At 38.2% G+C, this 20,149-nt stretch overlaps 1 protein-coding gene across 1 annotated transcript in view; it reads right to left on the bottom strand.

Annotated features, from left to right (window-relative positions):
• LOC149088515 (phospholipid-transporting ATPase VA) overlaps positions 1 to 12,747 on the bottom strand; it is a 104,123-nt gene extending 91,376 nt beyond the window's left edge. The window contains exons 1-2 of the mRNA XM_089248044.1: positions 12,520 to 12,747; positions 3,852 to 4,322 (exon numbers count right to left, since the gene is read on the bottom strand). Of these exons, the coding sequence (XP_089104170.1) occupies positions 3,852 to 4,315 (464 nt within the window). The 5' untranslated portion in view covers positions 4,316 to 4,322; positions 12,520 to 12,747. The remainder of the gene's footprint in view (positions 1 to 3,851; positions 4,323 to 12,519) is intronic.
• Between the last annotated feature and the right edge of the window lie 7,402 nt (positions 12,748 to 20,149).

The raw sequence follows: 20,149 nt of genomic DNA, 5'->3' as shown, positions 1-20,149 counted from the left end.
AAAATGAAAACACGTTTGTTTAAAACAATTGCCTCCGAGACAGTGGTGTATACACAGGAGGATTTTCTCTATATTAGACTCCAGCTTCGAATGTCCGCATCTAAAGTGCGCGATATTCCCAGCTATCACCACCTGCTGACAAAACAATCAGAACCATTTCTCGTGCCCTTGGCTTTTATTCATTTTCTTATAACGTCATAGGCCCTGGGAGAATATTTCATCAAGACATGGTGATCTAGCATATGTATCTATCATTTCACTGATCATCATCTTCATAACAGCTGAATACCCCCCCCCCCCCATCCGAGAAGAATATCCATCAAGCTTCCTCTAATTCGTACTAGATTATTTTTAGTGACTTGAATAACTCAGAAAAATTAGTGGCCAATACGAAAGACTCATTATAACACATACATTTTGATCTAGATCAGTTTCCGGCATCGAAAGCCTATATTAGTCGCTAATGGATTAGCGCGTGTTGTTGACGGCAATTTATTTTTGGTTGCTGTCAACAGTGACTAATCGACATAAGTGTCTTTTTTTCTCTCTCCCCATTCTATTAGCGACGGCCACTCGACGACGGCCGATGAAGTCACTTCGGTTTTTCCACTTCCTCAATAGCAGCTAGTGCAAGTGAAAATACCGCCATGATGCCCAAGTGCACATCATGATGATGATTCAGATCCGATCCGCATTCTCGAAGAAACAGCGAAACTTCCCATTCCGCGTGTGTTTGTATGGTTTTCTGATTCTTCTCTTTTCTTCCTCGTCTTTGAATATCTATTCGGCATTATATGTGTGCCACTAGGCCAAGTTACGATGATACTGTATAATATTTGAAAGTCATTTGAATAAAAGTCTCATTCCCGCCTAGAAAAACAAGAGCAACCACCAGACCTTCTACTGCTTATTTCACCATCCTAAATAATTTGTTTTGCCATCTTCTTAAATCATCAAAACCAGCCTTCGGTCCAAAGCGGCTTGATATACGAGGCCGTCATAACAATGCCGGGATCCCGGGTTCATATTTTGAATTCATTTCCATAAAATATTTCTCTCAAACATCGCAATTATTCCAAATAATTCGACACAAAAAATTGAAAATCCGAATTTATAATTTTAGGGGTCGTCTGTTCACGATTTTTTCAACCATTCGGGTTGAATTGGCCCATCCCAGATGTCAATAATTCACACCTTTACTTTTGATTTCTCATCGGCATTTTCATAGTAGAAGCGCTACTATCTTGGTTTATACGATCACAAAAAAAAAAAAAAATATCTATACATTTTTTTTATTCCTATTACCGATAGTGTGAGGACCGGTCGCGTCATTACCTGTCGCATACTACCAATAGGTGTCTCTGCTCTCTGGGCACTTCGACACCCCACTAAATTTCCGTGACAATTCCGTAGTAATAGTGATCGAGAATCACTATTACTAGTTTCAATGTCACTTCTCTTCGCGTTACACTCTCTAGCCTTCAAACATGATTTCACGTATATCAACACTCCACCCCCTTTCTTATCAGATCTAATTCTCAAAAAAGTATCATATCCTGAGATGTGTAAGAAAGATTCATCCCCATCGTTTGCCCAAGATTCTGTAATGGCTATAAGATCCAGGCCCTCCACAACTATCATAGTTTCTAAAAAATCTTTATTACCCAAGCTCCTGGCATTTATTAACACGCATTTTAATTTGCCCGGTGATTTAGTGTCACTAATGGAGGCATACTCTGAAAATGTGCACAACTGAAAGAAAGCGATTTCAGCCGTGATGATACTGATGAATCACTGATACTTAAAATAATACCCTTATTTTGCATAACATTAGAATATATCTAGCAATCGAAACACTAAAAATTGTAGGAATAAAATGACCTCAAATTTAGCAGTGATGGCTTGTATATGATCCTGTAACTTATTCTTAGTGCAAAATGACTAAGTTTGACTATGATATGGTATATTTACTAGCATTTATATAATGCAATGTTTTTCCAATTGAAAACATTCCTAAACGTGCAAAACAATGCTTTGGGTCCCGCCAGCTTTGCTTTGATTTAAATTACTCTTTAAAACTGGATTTATACAACCTAAGACATTTTTAGGTGAGAATAAATGAGTTTAATTAGTGTATTAACAGATACTGCGAGGGAAGTTTTGATATGGAATGAAATTTTGGGCTGATCAGAAAACTCAAAATATATATTTTGTGCTCAGTAATTGTAATTCAAAATATGACTTTAATAAGTGTTTTGTTATTTAACACATCTATCAGGTTCACAAAAACTATTAAGACAAATAAATTCAACTGGTCGAATGGTCGACGCGTTTCGGCTCTTCAATGGAGAGCCGTCATCAGGACCTCGTGGTCAGAACTCACACGAATGAAGAGTGATGTTTACGTCTGGTCGTCCGAAGAGTTCGCCTTTGTATTTGCTGCGTCCGAGTGGTCTTTGGATGCGAATTGGGGAGCCATCTGTTGTAAAGTGTTGAAAGTTTTTTCACGACTGAGGTTAATAAAGCCTGTCCAAGCTGACGAAATAGGTGGTGTGCGGCTCTCCATTGAAGAGCCGAAACGCGTCGACCATTCGACCAGTTGAATTTATTTGTCTTAAAAACGTGGCAATTTTTGTATAAATTAAAACCAGGCAAAGTTACTCATTTTTTGTGATAAAAACTATTTGACAAAAATAACAGTAAGTTTTTTTACTGTTTTAATACTGAGCTAATTTCTCGGGTCGAAAACCCAACCCTGTTACAGATATAAAGGAATACTGAAAAATATCCACAAGTATATTAATTAGAAATATAAATTAATACAAAAACTAATGAAAATTTTGAATTGATGACAGAAATAATTACAAAACTAATGAAAATCGTGACCTAACGAAAGAAATCATCTGATAACGAAAATTTAGAATTAATGAATTAGAAATAAGAAACGTATAATTGAAAGAAAGGAATCCCTCTCCAATGAAAATTCAGAATTAATGAAAGCAAAAATTCCGAAATTGGAGGAAGCATACGTAATTCTAAAATTGGTGAAAATTCAGAATTAAATGAAAGAAATTGTTCCAGAATTCCATAACTGAAGCTCGGACACCTTATTTATTAAGAAAAAATATATTTAATGTATACGGTGTATATATATTTTTTCATTCTTTTACTGTAAGTGCGGGGCCGCCAAAAACGTGGGGCACAGTGCGATTTTGCACCTGTTGCCCAGCCCTAAGGGCGGCTCTGCATTTAGACTATGTTGGTCTATTTTATAAATTTTGATAGGCCGAGATGTCGCATGACATTGACGGCCTCCCTTCCTCCTCAGGGTCCCACACCTTGAACTTGACCTTCGGGGGAATCAATGGAAAGATTTCAGAGGGTCCGTGAGCCTGGATGTGGGGGGGGGGGGATATGCAACTGTACAAAAAAAAATTCTGATAAGACGGATATATGATCTTTCCATAACTGGTACGAGACCCCCAAGGGCCTTCATCTGACGGATACGACAAGGTCCTTAGATAAAAACAGTTAAGTGCCCGTGATCTCCAGAACAATGACTTTTTAAAACGTCTTTTTCGAGTTTTTCCATCATCAATATTGCTTTTGCTACGCCATAGTTCAGGATATTAGCCTCCTTCACTGTTTGATCGGGAGTGCTCTCAAAAATAAATCACAAAAAACTACGCCAGAACCACCAGTACATGTATCGTTGCTAATCGGATTTTTTCAAAAATTCCCAGGGTTCAGCAGAACATCAGCTGAGAAACACTCACTGCTCTCTACGGAGACACGTTTTATTCCAAACCCTCCAAAAAAAAAAGCCGAAACTAAAAATAGTAAAGACTTACTTGCTGTACACCCTGCATGTGTTGTTATTGACTCGATTATCCGACTTATACCTGCGGATATCCTCAAACCAGTCTTTGATAGCCGTAACACCAAGCACAAACACAACCGGAAGGATGGCGATTTCTTTACCGAAAGCGTTAATCCTCGGCACCCAGTTCAGAACCACGATCAGTATGAAGTAGAGGTTGGCGAACCTGTGGAACTGTTCGAACAAATTCTTCGGTACGAAAGACAGCGGAGTATACTTTGTGGTGCGGATCTTATTGTTCCTGTATCCCTTGTGAGGATTGTGCTTGGAAGATTCCGCAGCCGGTGGAAGGGACACATTCGAGACCACGGTCCTAAGGACCTTCTCTGGTGGCTTCTTTCTCCTCTTCCAGAATCCCAGCCTCTGCAACAGGGACAGCGACTCCCTGGTGCTGACGACTGAGTCCGCTTCGGATTGGGCTCTGCTGTCCGTCATTTCGGATCTAGACATTGAAAATGAAAAAGCTGTTTTACAAGGATTTCTTCACTACGAGAGTATGCCAACGACAAGCAAATAAACAAATAAATACCGATTTTTTTTTTTCTCCGTTGGTATAATGCAGATAAGACAAAAAAAAATCGTATTATCTAGAAATGATAAGCTCCCACATTGCAAGAGCGGCAGTTGCTATAAGAAATGCTAGCAAGAAATCAGCAACATCGAATTGCGTCATATATACACTTTATCTTCTGGTCTCGATTTTTGTTTAGTGCATACAAACTCGCCACTTCGATTTCTTTTGGCTATTTGTATTGATCTACGGTAGAACCAGTGAAGTCCAGCTGGGGTAACGGTAATCCGATCTGATTATGGTGAGGATTAAAGTATCCGCATCGAACCGGATTTAAAAACAACTGCGATTTTCGGTTACTGTAACGCAGTTCTGAAAATAACCCCGGATTATATCAGATTTTTTTTGTCGAATAAAGGACTTTTAATAATCAGGGTTGCTAATAGGGAAGCACAAGGGCATCTATATAATGACCTGGGTAACGGAACAACGTTCCCGAATTCACCTTTGCGCAATCAGAATTTTTCCAGTGCTTTTGGACCCCCCCCCCCGCCCCCTCCTTTTGCAATTTGGCACCCTTTCTCCCATTATTATTATGGCATAAATTATAGCATTTTCAGTTGTCGTCAAAATGGATGTTTGCCCCAGGTTTTGGGGTTCGTGTTGTTCGGGCCTGTTTATTTCCTTGTTGGACTTCATACCATTGGGAACTAGTCAATTTTTCTCATTTTTGGGGAGCATGGGACTTCGGTTGGTTTGATGAGCACTCAAGAGAGTTAAGGTTCGGATGATGCTCAATCTCTGTTGTCACTGCTAAGGCTAAAAACGCCAGAAACGTGAGCAGACCATAGAACAGGGCTGGATAAATCTTCAAAAATTTACAAGTTGGACATATATTACGTGAGCGAAACAATGTTTTATTTGCTAGCGTCGTGTATGTGGTTGAATAAAATACATGCCCGGTCAAAATTGTTACATGCCCCAGGCATGTCAGGCAATAGATTTGTCCAGTTCCTCCATAGGTTCTCGTAGCATACGCGATTTAATACAAGATTTAAATCCACAATGTAAATGATTTCTGTATGAGGTGGGTAGGGACCCTCGACGTCATCAGAAACACCAGGAAAATGCCAGCGGTCTTCTGCGGAGAGGACGTCTAGAACAGTTTTCTAAAGGAGTCTTGGCACCAGGGCTGGACAAATCTATTGCTGGACGCATGCAAAAATTTCGACCGGGCATGTATTTTTTTCGACCACATGCCCGACGCGGGCATATGAAAAAAAATTAGACTTTCGTTTTTTTAATTTTCTGGTCGATGATGATATGCAAGTGTTCCTAGACAAATGCTAGAAATTATACAAAAAAAAAAATTCTGCAGCCATGATGCAAAGGTGTAGTCAACGTTATATCCATGGCCTTTACGCAATACATGAAGTGTCCTGAAGGAATGAAAATTCTGCGATTGATTCTGAAATTCTAGAAAATACATATATACGCGCATTTCTTTTCTATAACCCTTTCGGACCCTGCACGCACAAATGTGCGGGTTGCTTTTTTTCGCTTGAAATATACATATTTTGTAAACCTTAAGAAGTTCAGCTCTGGTTTCAAGGATTGTGTGTGTGTGTTATTTCTCGAAGTCGGGGCTGAACTCACCGATTTGAAAAAAAAGACTACAAAATCTACTAAAATTTATATCGATGAGCTCTTATGATGTCTTTGTAGCTCTATTGAGCCCTTTGTTGTGCTCTGTGGCCAGGCGTCAGGTCCTGAACCATGTTTTCCTTCGTTGGCTTGTTGGCTCGGGTGAGCCCTCCGCCGTGGCCAGGTCTTGGACCACGTCTTCTTTCGTTGGCTTGTTGTTATGCAACACTATAATGCCCTCTGAAATTCATTTTTAAGATTTCACAGTTTTTATCACGATTTGTCCGTTTTTCAGTCACATGATCTGACTGGCCACCTTATCCTAGGCCCGTGCCTTCCGAAATCCAACCCCGTACCATTAATCGGCTATGATTCTATAAGTGAGGTGAATTCCGACTTTTCTTCCGACGCCAACAGCTCGGTAAATTGTAATTAGCGGTTCGGCTAATTTTAGATTTTCAATTAGCAACCCACATTCCTTTCGAATTTCTTTCGAAATTTTAGATTTTTCTTTTAATTATTATCACTTTCGACATTTTTTATACAAGTAGATAAATTTGTTCTCAAAATTTTGTCTATTAAATAAACCCAGTGATAATATTTTTCTGCCTTATATAAATAACTTTAAGTTACATGCCCGACAGGACATGCAAATTTTTGGAGATTTGTCTAGTCCTGCTGGACACCCCATTCTTTTTTTTTTTTTTTCATTATGTAATTTCTGTACTCGATTTTTCCGTCACATCGGTTAAATAGCTTTCTCGCACCTGTGAACGGCCTGTTAATAGCAGCCAAATATTCAGGGGAACAAGGTATATACCTCCTTGTGCTGCAGACTCTGTCTGGGCCTCGTTAATTATTAGCCTCGTGCAAGGATACGGTTTTCGTAATTTATTTTTGAAGAAAACGCTCGAAAAATTTGGAGAAAAAGTTCTCCGAGGCCTCGCAAATCTTGGGGCCCGACCCGTATCTCCAGGAGTTAGTGATGGAAACTTCTTTAATACTGCACTTCAATAGCATGCAATATTATAAAGCTTGACAAATCCCAGGCGGAAATAGCGACTTGAAAATCAGTATTGGCACCAAAAGTTTTCTAAACGTGATTGCTGAATTATAGTCTTAGGATGACACAAATTTTTCTGAATTCATTACATAGCTCCTTCATGTTGAAAAACAAATCGAAGCCCCGGAAAATAAAAATAAAAACCATTATTTAGGAATGTTTTTCTTGAGCAAAAACCATGGTTGTGACACCTAAAATATATATTTTTTGACTTTTCAAGCCCTGCAATATTCATCATTACAGTTGTATCTCGATCATTTGATCATTTTTGTCGCACAACGGTCATTTTCGGCACACGAGGGCTAATTAGACCGGGACCTACAATTTATTGCCGATTCCGAACGGCAGGCTTGTGTTTTATACTCGTCGAGAGGTTGGCGCGCTAACCCCTCGATGGGGGACTCCATGCGGTAGCAATTTTTTCTGCGGTCTTGCTGCTATTTTTTGTTGTACCCTGTGTTAGGAAAGTTTTCTGACAAGGACGAACCGGGTATCGAACTCGCGACGCCTCTAAACATCCTTTGGTACTTGAGGCGAGTATCTTATCGACCTGGGTTACCGCGTCTAGTTCTATCTCTCGACCACAATACATAAATGCAAAACAATATCCTCAATTCACTCTCAGTGGCGTTTTTCTTACAAATATCACTACTAAACCAGACATGCACCTCGTCCATATTCCTCTGCAGAACTTCTAACGAATCGGTACATGTTGGAATGTGCTTTTCCGTATTGTGAACCTATTGTAAAGTTTGTTTTTGAGTAATGCTTGTAATGTGTAGTGCTGCCATCTGCCATCAACTTTTCTAACCATGAGTGAAGTGTAATGATTGAAGATCTTATCGTTGTAGGCCTGTTGCTCTCAGCTGCGAGACTTTTTAACGGGGAGATTAGCCAGCACCTCCCAGAGATAGAAGGCCTCTACAGTGTTTGCCACGAACGTCATCAATACTACCTAACAAGATTGCCACATTTTGAAATACACATCCTATTTCGTTTCTTATTTTGGCGGAGAATCTTCCTGATTGACTCACAAATACCGCATAGTGATTGGATGTGGGGGGCATAGAAATCTCCAATTCTGAGATGATCATTTCTTTTCCTCACAACGATGATACTGGCACGAGCAGGGAATTTTTTCCCCTGAATATTCTGAGGGAAAATGGACTACTTACTGACGTCACAAGCAGACTGCGGAGGCATTCTATCTCTAAAAGGTACTGGATTAGCGCCTCGAAGTTGGGAACCACAGAAAATCAACTTCACTCGAAAATGAGGTTTGAACATGGAACTAATACCATAAAATTTCTCGCCATGTCCGACAACAACCGCATTACACGTCTAAAAATAAGGAAAAGTATGGCAGAGAGAGAGAGAGAGAGAGAAAGAGGGCTTTACGGTATTTCCTCCTACAATATAATATTTTAAGAATTGAATTATACAACACAAATGGCCATTATCATTATTACCATCACTGCAGATAAAATCTTGGGAAAACAAAGTCATCGAGGTCACGAGGCAGCTTTAAAAGAACTGGTGTCTGGTAGTTCTCCACGGGGCTCGCTCTTTTTCACAGAAAAGAAAAACAAATAAACGGATAGGAAGGGGAAATACAGTGTATATATGTATACCTGAAGGAAAAAGAAAAATCACCACGAGGTCTTGTCCGACTTCCAGTTATTAAAACTGGGAACAAAGACGCGTGCGAGGAATTGCAAATACGTTGTGACGGCCATAATATAACCATTACTTAACACCACTCTGTTGTTTGTTGTTAAACAGTGAGAGCGAAGGGGGGGGGGGGAAAGAGGAAAAGTCAAGCGAGATGGACCACGAGGGAATGAATGGGTCGTGAGGTCTATGCCATGAATTTGACCCAATTATCTTTGACCCATGACGAGAGAGATGCAGACACTTTCTATTGAGTAATCTGTAGCAAAAAAGTGTGCTCTCACTTTCAAAATTTCCAATTGATTTATGTACATTCATTATATTGTAAATGATTCCGGTGAAATACGAGTTTTGATAGATGCAAATGAAGTCGAGTTAACGTTCGTGGAAGCGGGGACGTCGGAAGCTGGAAAAGAGCAAGGATAACATTTATGTCGACCAAATCATTAAAATATAGAAGATAACAAGTCGTATACGTAATTCATCTATATTTCAAGACACCATAAGCGACGGATAATCGAAACCAATTCGGGAAATTCCCCTACTTTGCTTGAGATAAGCGATAGCGCCCTCTGCTACCCTACTTCAGCGTCCCTCGCCCGTAATCCGGCCACAACCTATCGCTAATGTGGGCAATTTAAAACCGTTTGACCCATCTTTCTGTAGCGAATGAGTTGTACCGGAAATTTCTGTATGTACCCGACAGTCTGCGAACGTATCAGGTGTTGTGTGGAGTGACGCTGTAGCAGTCTAGTGCTGATAACAGAATAGCATCACGAGGACGGCGGTTCGAATCCCACCGGTGCCACAGTGGTGGTCGGCTAAAGTTGGTTTTTTTTTTTTTTTTTTTTTTAGGTTTCCCGACTTCGAGGCAAGCCGATCTCCGCGTTGAAAAATCTCTCCACAGAGAGTAACAGGCCTACAACGGTACAGATATTCAATCATCAAACTTCACTCACATATAGATGGCAGTACTAAAAATTCACGCACACTAGATACTCACTCAGACTGTTAGTTACACCGACACACTTTTTCCCAGACCCTACTAGGCTGAAAAAGATCTCGGCAGCGGGAAAAATCCGGTTGCAGAGTCCTGGCATTCATTAAGTGTTGTGTGAAGTTAGTTCCGCCATCTATATTTAAAATTGTAAGTGAAGTGGTCCGCAAGAACCAGAACCTATGAGGACAGATTGTTCGTAAAAGGGGTCAGGTACGTGACGGGTGCATGTGTTTCAAATTAGAAGCGGCTGGACATGCTTTCAAAGAGATGTCTTTCTGCCGCTTACACCCACAGTATACTCACAAAGCCACATAGCACGTTATGGATTAGTGTACCATATTCTCACACGGGAGGTGTGACAGAGCTCTACCTCGGAAGCTCGAGATTTTTTTTTTTAAGGAATTTCTCCGACTAAAATTTTGGGATTGAGGATAACTAAAGATCCAGGTCTAAGCTCCCATTATAAAATATGAGGGCTCCTAGTACTAACCATCAAACTGTCGGGTAGCCAGGGGCGTCGGAAGTGTTTCCAGATCTGTAATTGTTCGACTTGACCTCTTTGGGTAGAAAAATTTAATTTCTGAATCGGGTGCTTAGGCCCGTATTACAAAATATTGCGAGTGATCATCACCCACAGTACACCTGGCTCCGACTCCAGTGCAGGTAGCTAATGGTCAGCAATTACAATCTACATTGGTGAGCAGTTACGATTCGGTTCTTGTTCACCCATCCAAGGACTTGTTCCATATTAGTATCAAACTAACTAGTATAAACGGCAATAATGGTTAATTTTTTTCCTCCTAATTGTCTATTAAAACTCTGAAAACAAAACTAATTTTAGACACCCCTCCAACACCCCATAAATTTTCTTCTATCAAGAGATGCCCCGTCATACTACCAATGAGGAGGCTGGTGATTTTGTAGCGCGGGAACATTTTCATTCATTTTATTATACAGAGGTGCAGGTGAAAAGAAACATGGCTTCTGGTGCGGGCGAATCTTGGGATATCCCACCTAATCTCGGACATTTTGTGACATATGGGTCTGAAAAATTGTAAAGACTTTTTTTCCTCTTATACCACACATCCTCCCCTTCCAGATCTCAAAATAGGGGAACCTCATTTCATGTCAGGGGGGATCTGAAAACCGGATACATAGATTTGTTCTCCCCCCCCCCCCATCCATCCATCCACAATCAGGGGAAGATCGTATTTTCCAACAGGAAGTGATGTAAAAATTTCTGGAGGGGGGGGGGGGTCTGCTCATCACCTAGTAAAGATATAGGTATATCCGACGCGACATTTTTACTATGATTATGTGAAATTCGCCGTACTTTAAGCATGCCCATGTACATTGTGGAGGAAGACACCCCCCAGTTAGGAGTTTTGATGGGGGGCTAATATTGATTCTCTAATAAATGTCTAAGGTAAAAATACTAGAGATGAATATAGTTCGACCCCGGGTTCGAATCAAGGGCCCTGCCAGAGCAGCGTTTTATTGAAGCAATGTTGTGGTGCTCTTTTTGACTGTTCCCCAGTGGCGTACAAACCATACATAACGCCTCAAAAAAGCCCGGTTAACGGAAGAAAGAAATGAAAATGTTTTGTAGCAACACTGTATTTGAGAGAGAAATACATCGTGTCAATATCGAGTTAGTTACGCCACTGAATTTATCGATTCTGGAAATTTTTCGAGTGCAACCGATTGATGGCAAACAAGATTGATGCACAATTGTTATTGATTGATAGCAGTGCCATTGCATAATGTATTTCATAATCGGAGTATACAAATGGAGAATTATGAAAAACACTACGCTTTCCCCCCCCCCCCACCAATTTCCTAGTAAAGTTCGTGTTAAAATAAAATACAGTAGATCCCGCTTATTACGTTTTTCGAAAACCCGTCATTAAAACAACTTTGTAAGCAGGAAATCTCAATCAGTATTATAGTAAAGGCTGGGACCACGAAAATTAGTCACATTAACGGGAAAACGTTATAAATGGGAACGCTATAAGCGGGATTTACCGTATTCAAGGTCGATTCTCAGCCCCCTTCCCCCAGACTTTGACCACGGCAGTCATAAAGAGGCTCAATCAGTTCAATCCGTGATTCCCAAAAAAAAAAAGCGCGGATTTTCCGAGCTGAGCCTATAGGCCAGGATTTTCAGTGAACTCTGTATTCATTTTATATGACAACTGTATTGCAGAAAATTTAAAAAAAAAATTGTATTTTATTTCCAGGGGCCCCAGGCTAGAGTTCTCAATCTTCACTTAGCAGGCGCTGATCCAATGTGCCGGGAAGGTTGACAAATTGTGTACGTTCGTAAGATTTTCCAGTATGTTACTGGGGTTGACAAATCAAATTTTTCCTTATATTATCCGGATCTTGGTAGAGGCACTCACCCCCCTCCCCCCTCTGGATCTGCGCCCATCTAGGGCTGTGATTTATATACAGTTAGTTCATTTGCACCCGCGGAAGTCATTTACAATTAAATTACTAGGATCGATAAATTATCAATATCAGCGATTGCAGGGCGGCTTTCACACAATAAGAACTGATACAAGTGATAACAGAATAGAAGAATGATATAACTCATTGTTACAATGTCAAGATCTCATATTCAATTATCCAACCTTATCATTCCAGAGAAAAAAACATTTTCAGCGATCAGAATTTAGAAATTGATCACGTTTAAAAATTTAGCTACAAATAATGTTGTCATGATAGGTTAATAACATATAAAAACTTACCATTTAGATATCGATTGTGGGATAATTTCCTTGACATTTTAGTGTGAAGCGCGGGCATCATAAGCCAGCGCTTATCTCGATATATCCCATGAAAAAAAAATGTTTGTTTTTTTACACGAAGGGAATAACTGGTATCTTTGCGCGCGTATATCAAAACTCGGTCTGAAGACTTGTTTCCGGATAACAATGAAACAGCTGTTCCACCCCGTGTGTTTGCCGCGCGTAAAAGAAATCTACCAAGCTTATTGGCTAGATCTAGTGACCAATCATAATAACGTTTTATCTGATTCTACGGACTTCAGAAAGTTTACCCGTTTCATTCACTTTGATTCGCTCTTTTTCTCACATACGATGATGGTGACGTCAAAGCTATCCCTTCCCAGACCTAAGACGCCTTCATATATTAAGGAGTTCTACCCAGACCAACACCTTCTAGAGCAAGCTAGAAGGCTTTAGAAGGTATTGCCCAGACGCGGGGCAAGGTACGTCTCAACAATTTCGGGGCACCTGAAACGTTTAGGACTCCCATTGTCCTGATTTTATAATTTATTTTTCTTTTGCGGGGGGGGGGGGGGGGGTGGGAAAGATCAACATTCTTTATTTCGGAATATACAGGGATACTGAAAAATATCCATGCAAAAAATTTTAGACTCATAATCAAATGAATATTAACACAAATTTGATGAAAATTCAGCACTGAAGATAATTTTAAACTACTGTAATAAAAGAAACAATTCCCGAAAGTAATGAAAATTTTAGAATTCATTAATTGAGAATAATTGAAATAAATAATTCCAGAGTTGATGAAAATTCAGAATTAACGGAACAAATAATTCCCCCAGAATTGATTTAAATTCGGAACCAATGGAAGAAATACATGTACGGTAATTCCAGAATTGATGAAAGTTTGAAATTATGAAAAAGAATTCCAGAATTGTGATAAAAAATTCAGAATTAACGGGGAAAATTTTTTCAGAATTGATGAATTTTCAGAATTATTGGAGAGGGATTCCAAAATTGATGAAAATTAAAAACTATGAAATTAATTACTCCGCAATGATGAAAATTAAGAATTATGAAATTAATAATTTTGCAATGAATGAATGAAAATTTAGAATTAACGGTATAAGAAAATTCAGAATTAATGCAAGAAATAATTTAAGAATTGACGAAAATTCAGAATTAATGCAAGAAATAATTTAAGAATTGACGAAAATTCAGAATTAATGCAAGAAATAATTTAAGAATTGACGAAAATTCAGAATTAATGCAAGAAATAATTTAAGAATTGACGAAAATTCAGAATTAATGCAAGAAATAATTTAAGAATTGACGAAAATTCAGAATTAATGCAAGAAATAATTTAAGAATTGACGAAAATTCAGAATTAATGCAAGAAATAATTTAAGAATTGACGAAAATTCAGAATTAATGCAAGAAATAATTTAAGAATTGACGAAAATTCAGAATTAATGCAAGAAATAATTTAAGAATTGACGAAAATTCAGAATTAATGCAAGAAATAATTTAAGAATTGACGAAAATTCAGAATTAATGCAAGAAATAATTTAAGAATTGACGAAAATTCAGAATTAATGCAAGAAATAATTTAAGAATTGACGAAAATTCGGAATTAATGCAAGAAATAATTTAAGAATTGACGAAAGCCCTCAATAATTTCCCGTGAGTGCAGCGCCTCGCACTAAGAGCGAGGCTCGTGCGACCGCACTTCAACGTCCATAATGGTGACTCTGGCATTTTTTGGCACTCTGAGGCATTGCTTTGAAATACGGGATGCATGACCAACACAAGGGTGGGGCTGATAGTCGAACCTTCCGTAAGAAGAGAACGAATTATTTCTACACAAAATGCAATTTATCAGTAATTAAAAGTTTTTAATAAGAAATTAGTGAAACACATAATTATTAATGATATTAATTAATGAACCATTAATGACTTAAAATATTGACGTTTTTCCAAAATGCCTCTGTTTTTCCTCAAATTACTCAATATGTTTACGATAACCGAATCTTGCGATCGAGCACTGTAATTCTCGCTTTCCCGGGATTGAGAGAAACCCCGGAAGCGTCAATCCCTAATCGGCATATTTTGTAAAGGCCCTGTCGGCTTACTCGGCTCTTTCTTGATAACTTCAGAGAAGTGAGATGGTAATGAAAGACGACATTTTTTTTTTTTTTTTTTATAATAATAACGTGATCCACACGTATTCCCAAGGGATCAGCATGATCCGTCCAGGGAATTTGTCAGTGTTAGTAAACATCCATGCCCGAACCGGGATTCGAACCAGACCTGCACAGTGAGAAGCTAGCTCCCTAACCACTCGACTGCCAGGCGGCAGTCAAGCGGAGTAATCATTATGTCTATGATTACACCTTCTTTCTTTCAAACCGAGCACAACTCACCTCTACCATCATTTATGGGCGATTTACTACCTAACGAGTTGTGCCGGAGGCGTAACTGTGCGTGTATCTAACAGTCTGAGTGCATATGTGGTGTTATGTTCGATTTTTCAGTGCTGCCATCTATATTTCGGAAGTGGAGTGAGTGATGTGTTATGATTGAATTTTTTTTCGCTGTTTGTAGGTCTGTTGCTCTCTGTGGCGAGACCTTTTAACGGGGAGATCGGCTCGCATTCGCGCCTTGAAGTTGGGATTACTCCTGAATATTTCTGTAAGTCGGAAGGATGAATTATGTTGCCTTCGGCATTGAGATAAAGCATTTGAATTCAATACATTCTCATTATTCCGATATCTTTGAATAGAAGCAAAATGCGCACAGATGTTGCTTTAAATACAAATCTTTGCACCAGGAATCCTGCTGCCATCTAACAAATGAAAACAAAACTATTTGTTGCGATTCTTCAACTGAAACTAAGTTTTAGTTTTAAACCGATGTGTAGCGTGTAAATGAACAATCTGTTGGTATGATAATGTATATTTTTATTTCTAAACGTAAATGCTTTTGTAAACCTTATACCCGTTAAAATATGTTTTTACGTTTACCAAAAATCATTCTTGCAAACACCAAAAAACATAATAACCGGTACTATAGCGCGTAAAATTAACTATAGTATGCAGCATAAAATTAACTATAGTATGCAGCATAAAATTAAATAACAAATGGTATCATACCACATATTGTTCATTTTCATGCTTCAAACCAATTTAAAACAAAAAACAATTATATTTTAAAAAATTCGTGTGGATAGTTTTATTTTTATTTGATAGGTGGCAGAGCGAGCACATGGCAAAACGCTATTTCTGGCATGGAGATAATTTAAGTATTACGTTAGCAGAATTTTGGCCATTTTTGACTCACCCCTCGCCCCTCAGAGCAAAGCACTGAACCCCTCTCTTCCTTTTTTCAGCAAAATTAAGTAAGCCAAAGAAAAACTCGAAGGCAAAACGCCCCCTAAAATTTGCCGTCTCCTCAAGATTGCCACCCATATAACCTTCATTACTCCGCGTCTAGAACCGATCTTGTTAACCGCGACTGCAAAACCTAACAGCATCATTGGGGGGCCCAGAGCAAGTGATATTGTGGGGGTTTTTCTACCTTATTGCAAGTACTGTATTAGAAGAATAAGGCCTTAAAATTTGCATACCTACTCTACTTTCGGAAATCATAGATCATTTCCCTATTAATATTTTCAATACCCTGTTGCTTAAGTAATCATAATTCGAACTTTCCCCCGCCTTGTCATCAAAAGTCGACAAATGCGTATCTCTCCCCCCCCCCCCATAGGTGCTGCCGTAATACGTGAATGGCCCCCTGTAATAGTAAAGTATAAAAGTCAGAAGGGTAGGAAATCGTGTAATGATTTTTTTTTTCGCAGGTTCTCAAATTATGTTTTCCATTTATTCCGGTCCATGAAATTGTTCAATTAATTTTACCGGTTACAAATTATAGAAGGTGGAAAAACATTATTTAAAGGGGGATGCACAATCTTTTCAGTCCGCGGACCTCCAATGCAGTAATATCTGCCGCTTGCTTGCCAGAAACTTGTATATACATGAGGTGACCATATGGCCCATATTTTACAGGGCATTCCCGTTATTTTGATCGTCATGACCTTTTCATAAAATGTCCCGTTTCTCCCTCTATTTTTAATGAGGCTTTCTCTAATTTTTGAAATCAATAATTGAGATTAATTTTATGACATATGTTTGACAATTTTTTAGCTGTAATTGAGAGCAATAACTAATAACTTTACTTGCATTTGTAACAATAAATATTTTTTTGAAAAATTCAGTAAAAGAAGTTGTCAAAAGAAACTTAACTTGCCCTCGACAACTTTTGCAGCATTTGGCACATTTACTTGTCTTTAAAATTTTTTGGCTGAAATTGGCAACCTCGCTTGCCTTTGACAAATTTTTTGGCAGTAAATTTTGGCTGTACAATTTTTTTCTGATAAACGGTGATATCCCGTATGAAATCCGATTTTTATGAGGGAAATTTAATCAGCCTATGACCTATGTTTATGTATGCATTGATACTTTTTCTACCAGAGCACCTTAAGTGGGCCGGATGGAACCTATTGGCGGGCCAAAGGTTGTTCACCCCTGGTTTAAATCATTGAAAGACAGTTAAGAATAATTAAATAACTTGAATAAGCCCATAGGAGAGAGTCGCTTAGATACGTATTTAGGGCACTGTAAGGTGCTTTCCAGATTCACCAGAAGCATTGTGCATTTGATATATACTGTATATATAAAGGGCCGTCTCAGCAGCTTATCGGACCCATGAAGCCCAAACAGTTTTTGCGGCTCTTATGATTTCATATGTCTTAGGATAGAAAAAGCGCCATCTGAAATTCGTACCCAATTACAGTATTTACAGAAATGCTGGTAAAACACCTCGACTGAAAAACAAAATTTATATAGATATAACTTACGAAAGAAATGATTTCAGAATTATTTAAAGAAATTCTTCCAGGATTATTAAAATTATTTCGTAACTGATAAAAATTTCTTATCATATAGGAAATGTAATTCCAGAATTTCTGAAAGAAATAGTTTTAGAATTTTTTTAAACTGATAATTTCAGGAATTGAAAGAGAAAAGACTTGATTTGAAAACTTAGTAAAAAAAAAATAATAATTTAAGAATCAATGAGAGAAATAATTTCCTGATTAGTGATAAAAATAATTTCCTATTTAACACAAAAATAATTTCACAATTATGGAAATAAATAATTTCAAGATTTATTAAAATGGCAATGATCTCAAAATTACTGAAATAAATGATTACAGAATAATTTGAAATGATTACAGAATAATTTGAAATGATTACAGAATAATTTGAAATGATTACAGAATAATTTGAAATGATTACAGAATAATTTGAAATGATTACAGAATAATGAAAGAAATAATTTCAGCATTAATAAAAGAATTAATTTCAGCATTAATGATAGAAACAAATCCAATATTGATGAAAGAAATTATCCCAGAAGTAAAGAAAGAAATAATAACTAATAAAGGAAATAATTCCAGAATTAATGAAGAAAAAAATCCAGAATTAATGACGGCAATTTTTCAGCATTAACGAAAGAAGTTATTCCAGCGTTAATGAAAGAAATTATTCCAGTGTTATACGTGTATATATGAAATATATATAATATATATATGAAACATTCATATATATAATGAAATAAATAATTTTATCTTTTTTTATCTTTATAGATGAGTTCTCGATCCTTTTTTTTAATCTTTAAAATGCAATATTTAGAGACTTCACTGCACATTTTAATGGGAAAATTGCCAGACTATGTTTTCATCGAGTCACGTGATTTCTTCGAATGCGATGTCACTGCCGTCGCGAATGTAAAGCGTTGATTCTTATGGTACGCGGATGATTAAGCATGTAATCTTTTTAAAATTGTATTAATTTATTATTTGAAGGTTCTTATGATCATGTAATTAAAATTAATGCAGAAAAAATTGATTACAAAAAAGGTTTAAATATTGTTTTATTTTAAAAATCAAATTTTAGCTTTTTAATGTCTATATATAAATTGCTTGAATAGCAGGCCCGTAACTAGGCTAGGGCAACCGGGGCACTGACCCTGGGTCCGAGCAAAATGGGGAGAAACATAAAATTTATACTCATTTTGCGTAATAATAACCCTTTCGAAAAGGACCCTCAAGGAAAAGTCTGTCCCGCACCCCGAAAAGGCACACTACGGCCTTGGTCAGTAGGATTACGGAATACTTTTTTTTGGGGCTGTTTCTTTTTTCCTCAGCAAGATTCAATAACTGGGAGAAGAATCCCCCCCCCCATTCTTTATTGAGAAAATTTCAGAGGAAGTGTTGCTATAGTGTCCGAAAATAAAAATACGTGATACATTGTTGTCATACAATTTTCATTTTTCGTCCATATAAAGGATAATCGAAAATTCATATTTAATGAAAGAAATATTTTCAGAATAAAAAATGTTCTTCAATAATTTGGGGTCTCTTGTTCAACACTGGCCCGTTGGTCCATCTGTTAAAGGCGTGTATACATTATTAGCGCGGATCATGCAATGAAAGCATTTGCAATTGGTTGTTTAGTAATTTGTATGGTGTTGTGAACGATTCTTGAGCAGTCTTAAAAAACTGGACCCACCTAGAATCGTTTTTTTTCAACGAACACAAAGGCAGGGCAGTCTTAAGGACATCATCGGGTCAAGTGATTTTTCTGAGACTCTTACCCAGCAAATTCTCCAAAAAAACCAACTACTCCCTCATTTTTCTGAGACCCCCCTCTTCCCTTGAGGCTCCCGGGCCGTCCCCTGATGGGCCCATGCGTTAGGACGGCACTGCACAAAGGAAGTTTGTGTACCCACGAGTGGATTAGAAGATCGTACGCTACAAGATACGCACGTTAATGTATACGCGCCTTAAGACGTCACTGTACATGAATGTATCAACATCGACGTCACTGGTCATCAACATCCGGGTCTTTCATAACAATTTTAAAAATAAAACTTTATCATCACGTCTTCAGTGGTCCTTAATTTTGAGATTAGATGGCAGCACCAACAATATGAATTGGACTGTGGAAACTTCCTCTTCACTTCTCCTCTGCTTCTTCCAAGGTTGTTTGTTTTAGACGTCTCCTTGTTTGCCAAACAGAAGAATTGAACTGTTAAATCAGTTCAGTTTGTGGGTTTCAATTGTAAGGAACTGAACTAAATGAAAAATTCTGCTCTTTCAAAAATGTATTTCGAATCCCCACATAAATCGTTTTTAATTTCCATATTAGATGGCAGCACCCCCCGTAGAAACAAATCAATGAAAACTCAGTCTTCACAGGTCTTCTGCTTAATTCACGGCCACAGCTATAAGTAAACTTTACTTATAGCTCAGAGTTCACGGTTCTCTGCTTTAGGCAGGGCCGCAACTAGATGTTTGGTTACCCGGGGCAAGTGAACATTTTGGCGCCCACTTGTAATGTTGAAGGAAAGGTTTGAGAATAAAATTTGCGCCCCCGCCTGGTCCAGCGCCCGGGGCACGAGACCCGCCTGCTCCCCCCGAGTTGCGGCCCTGGCTTCAGGAATATTCTTATTTGCTCAATTTCAGTAAAGATTACAAAGTTAGTTTCGTTGAAAATATGGGGAAACACGA

The sequence above is a fragment of the Pholcus phalangioides genome, unplaced genomic scaffold (genome assembly GCF_987345545.1).
Source record: "Pholcus phalangioides strain wild (caught in Gottingen) unplaced genomic scaffold, Ppha-v1.0 ptg000003l_1, whole genome shotgun sequence".
Classification (NCBI taxonomy): Eukaryota; Metazoa; Arthropoda; class Arachnida; order Araneae; family Pholcidae; genus Pholcus; species Pholcus phalangioides.
This window is presented reverse-complemented; position numbering and strand designations above follow the sequence as displayed.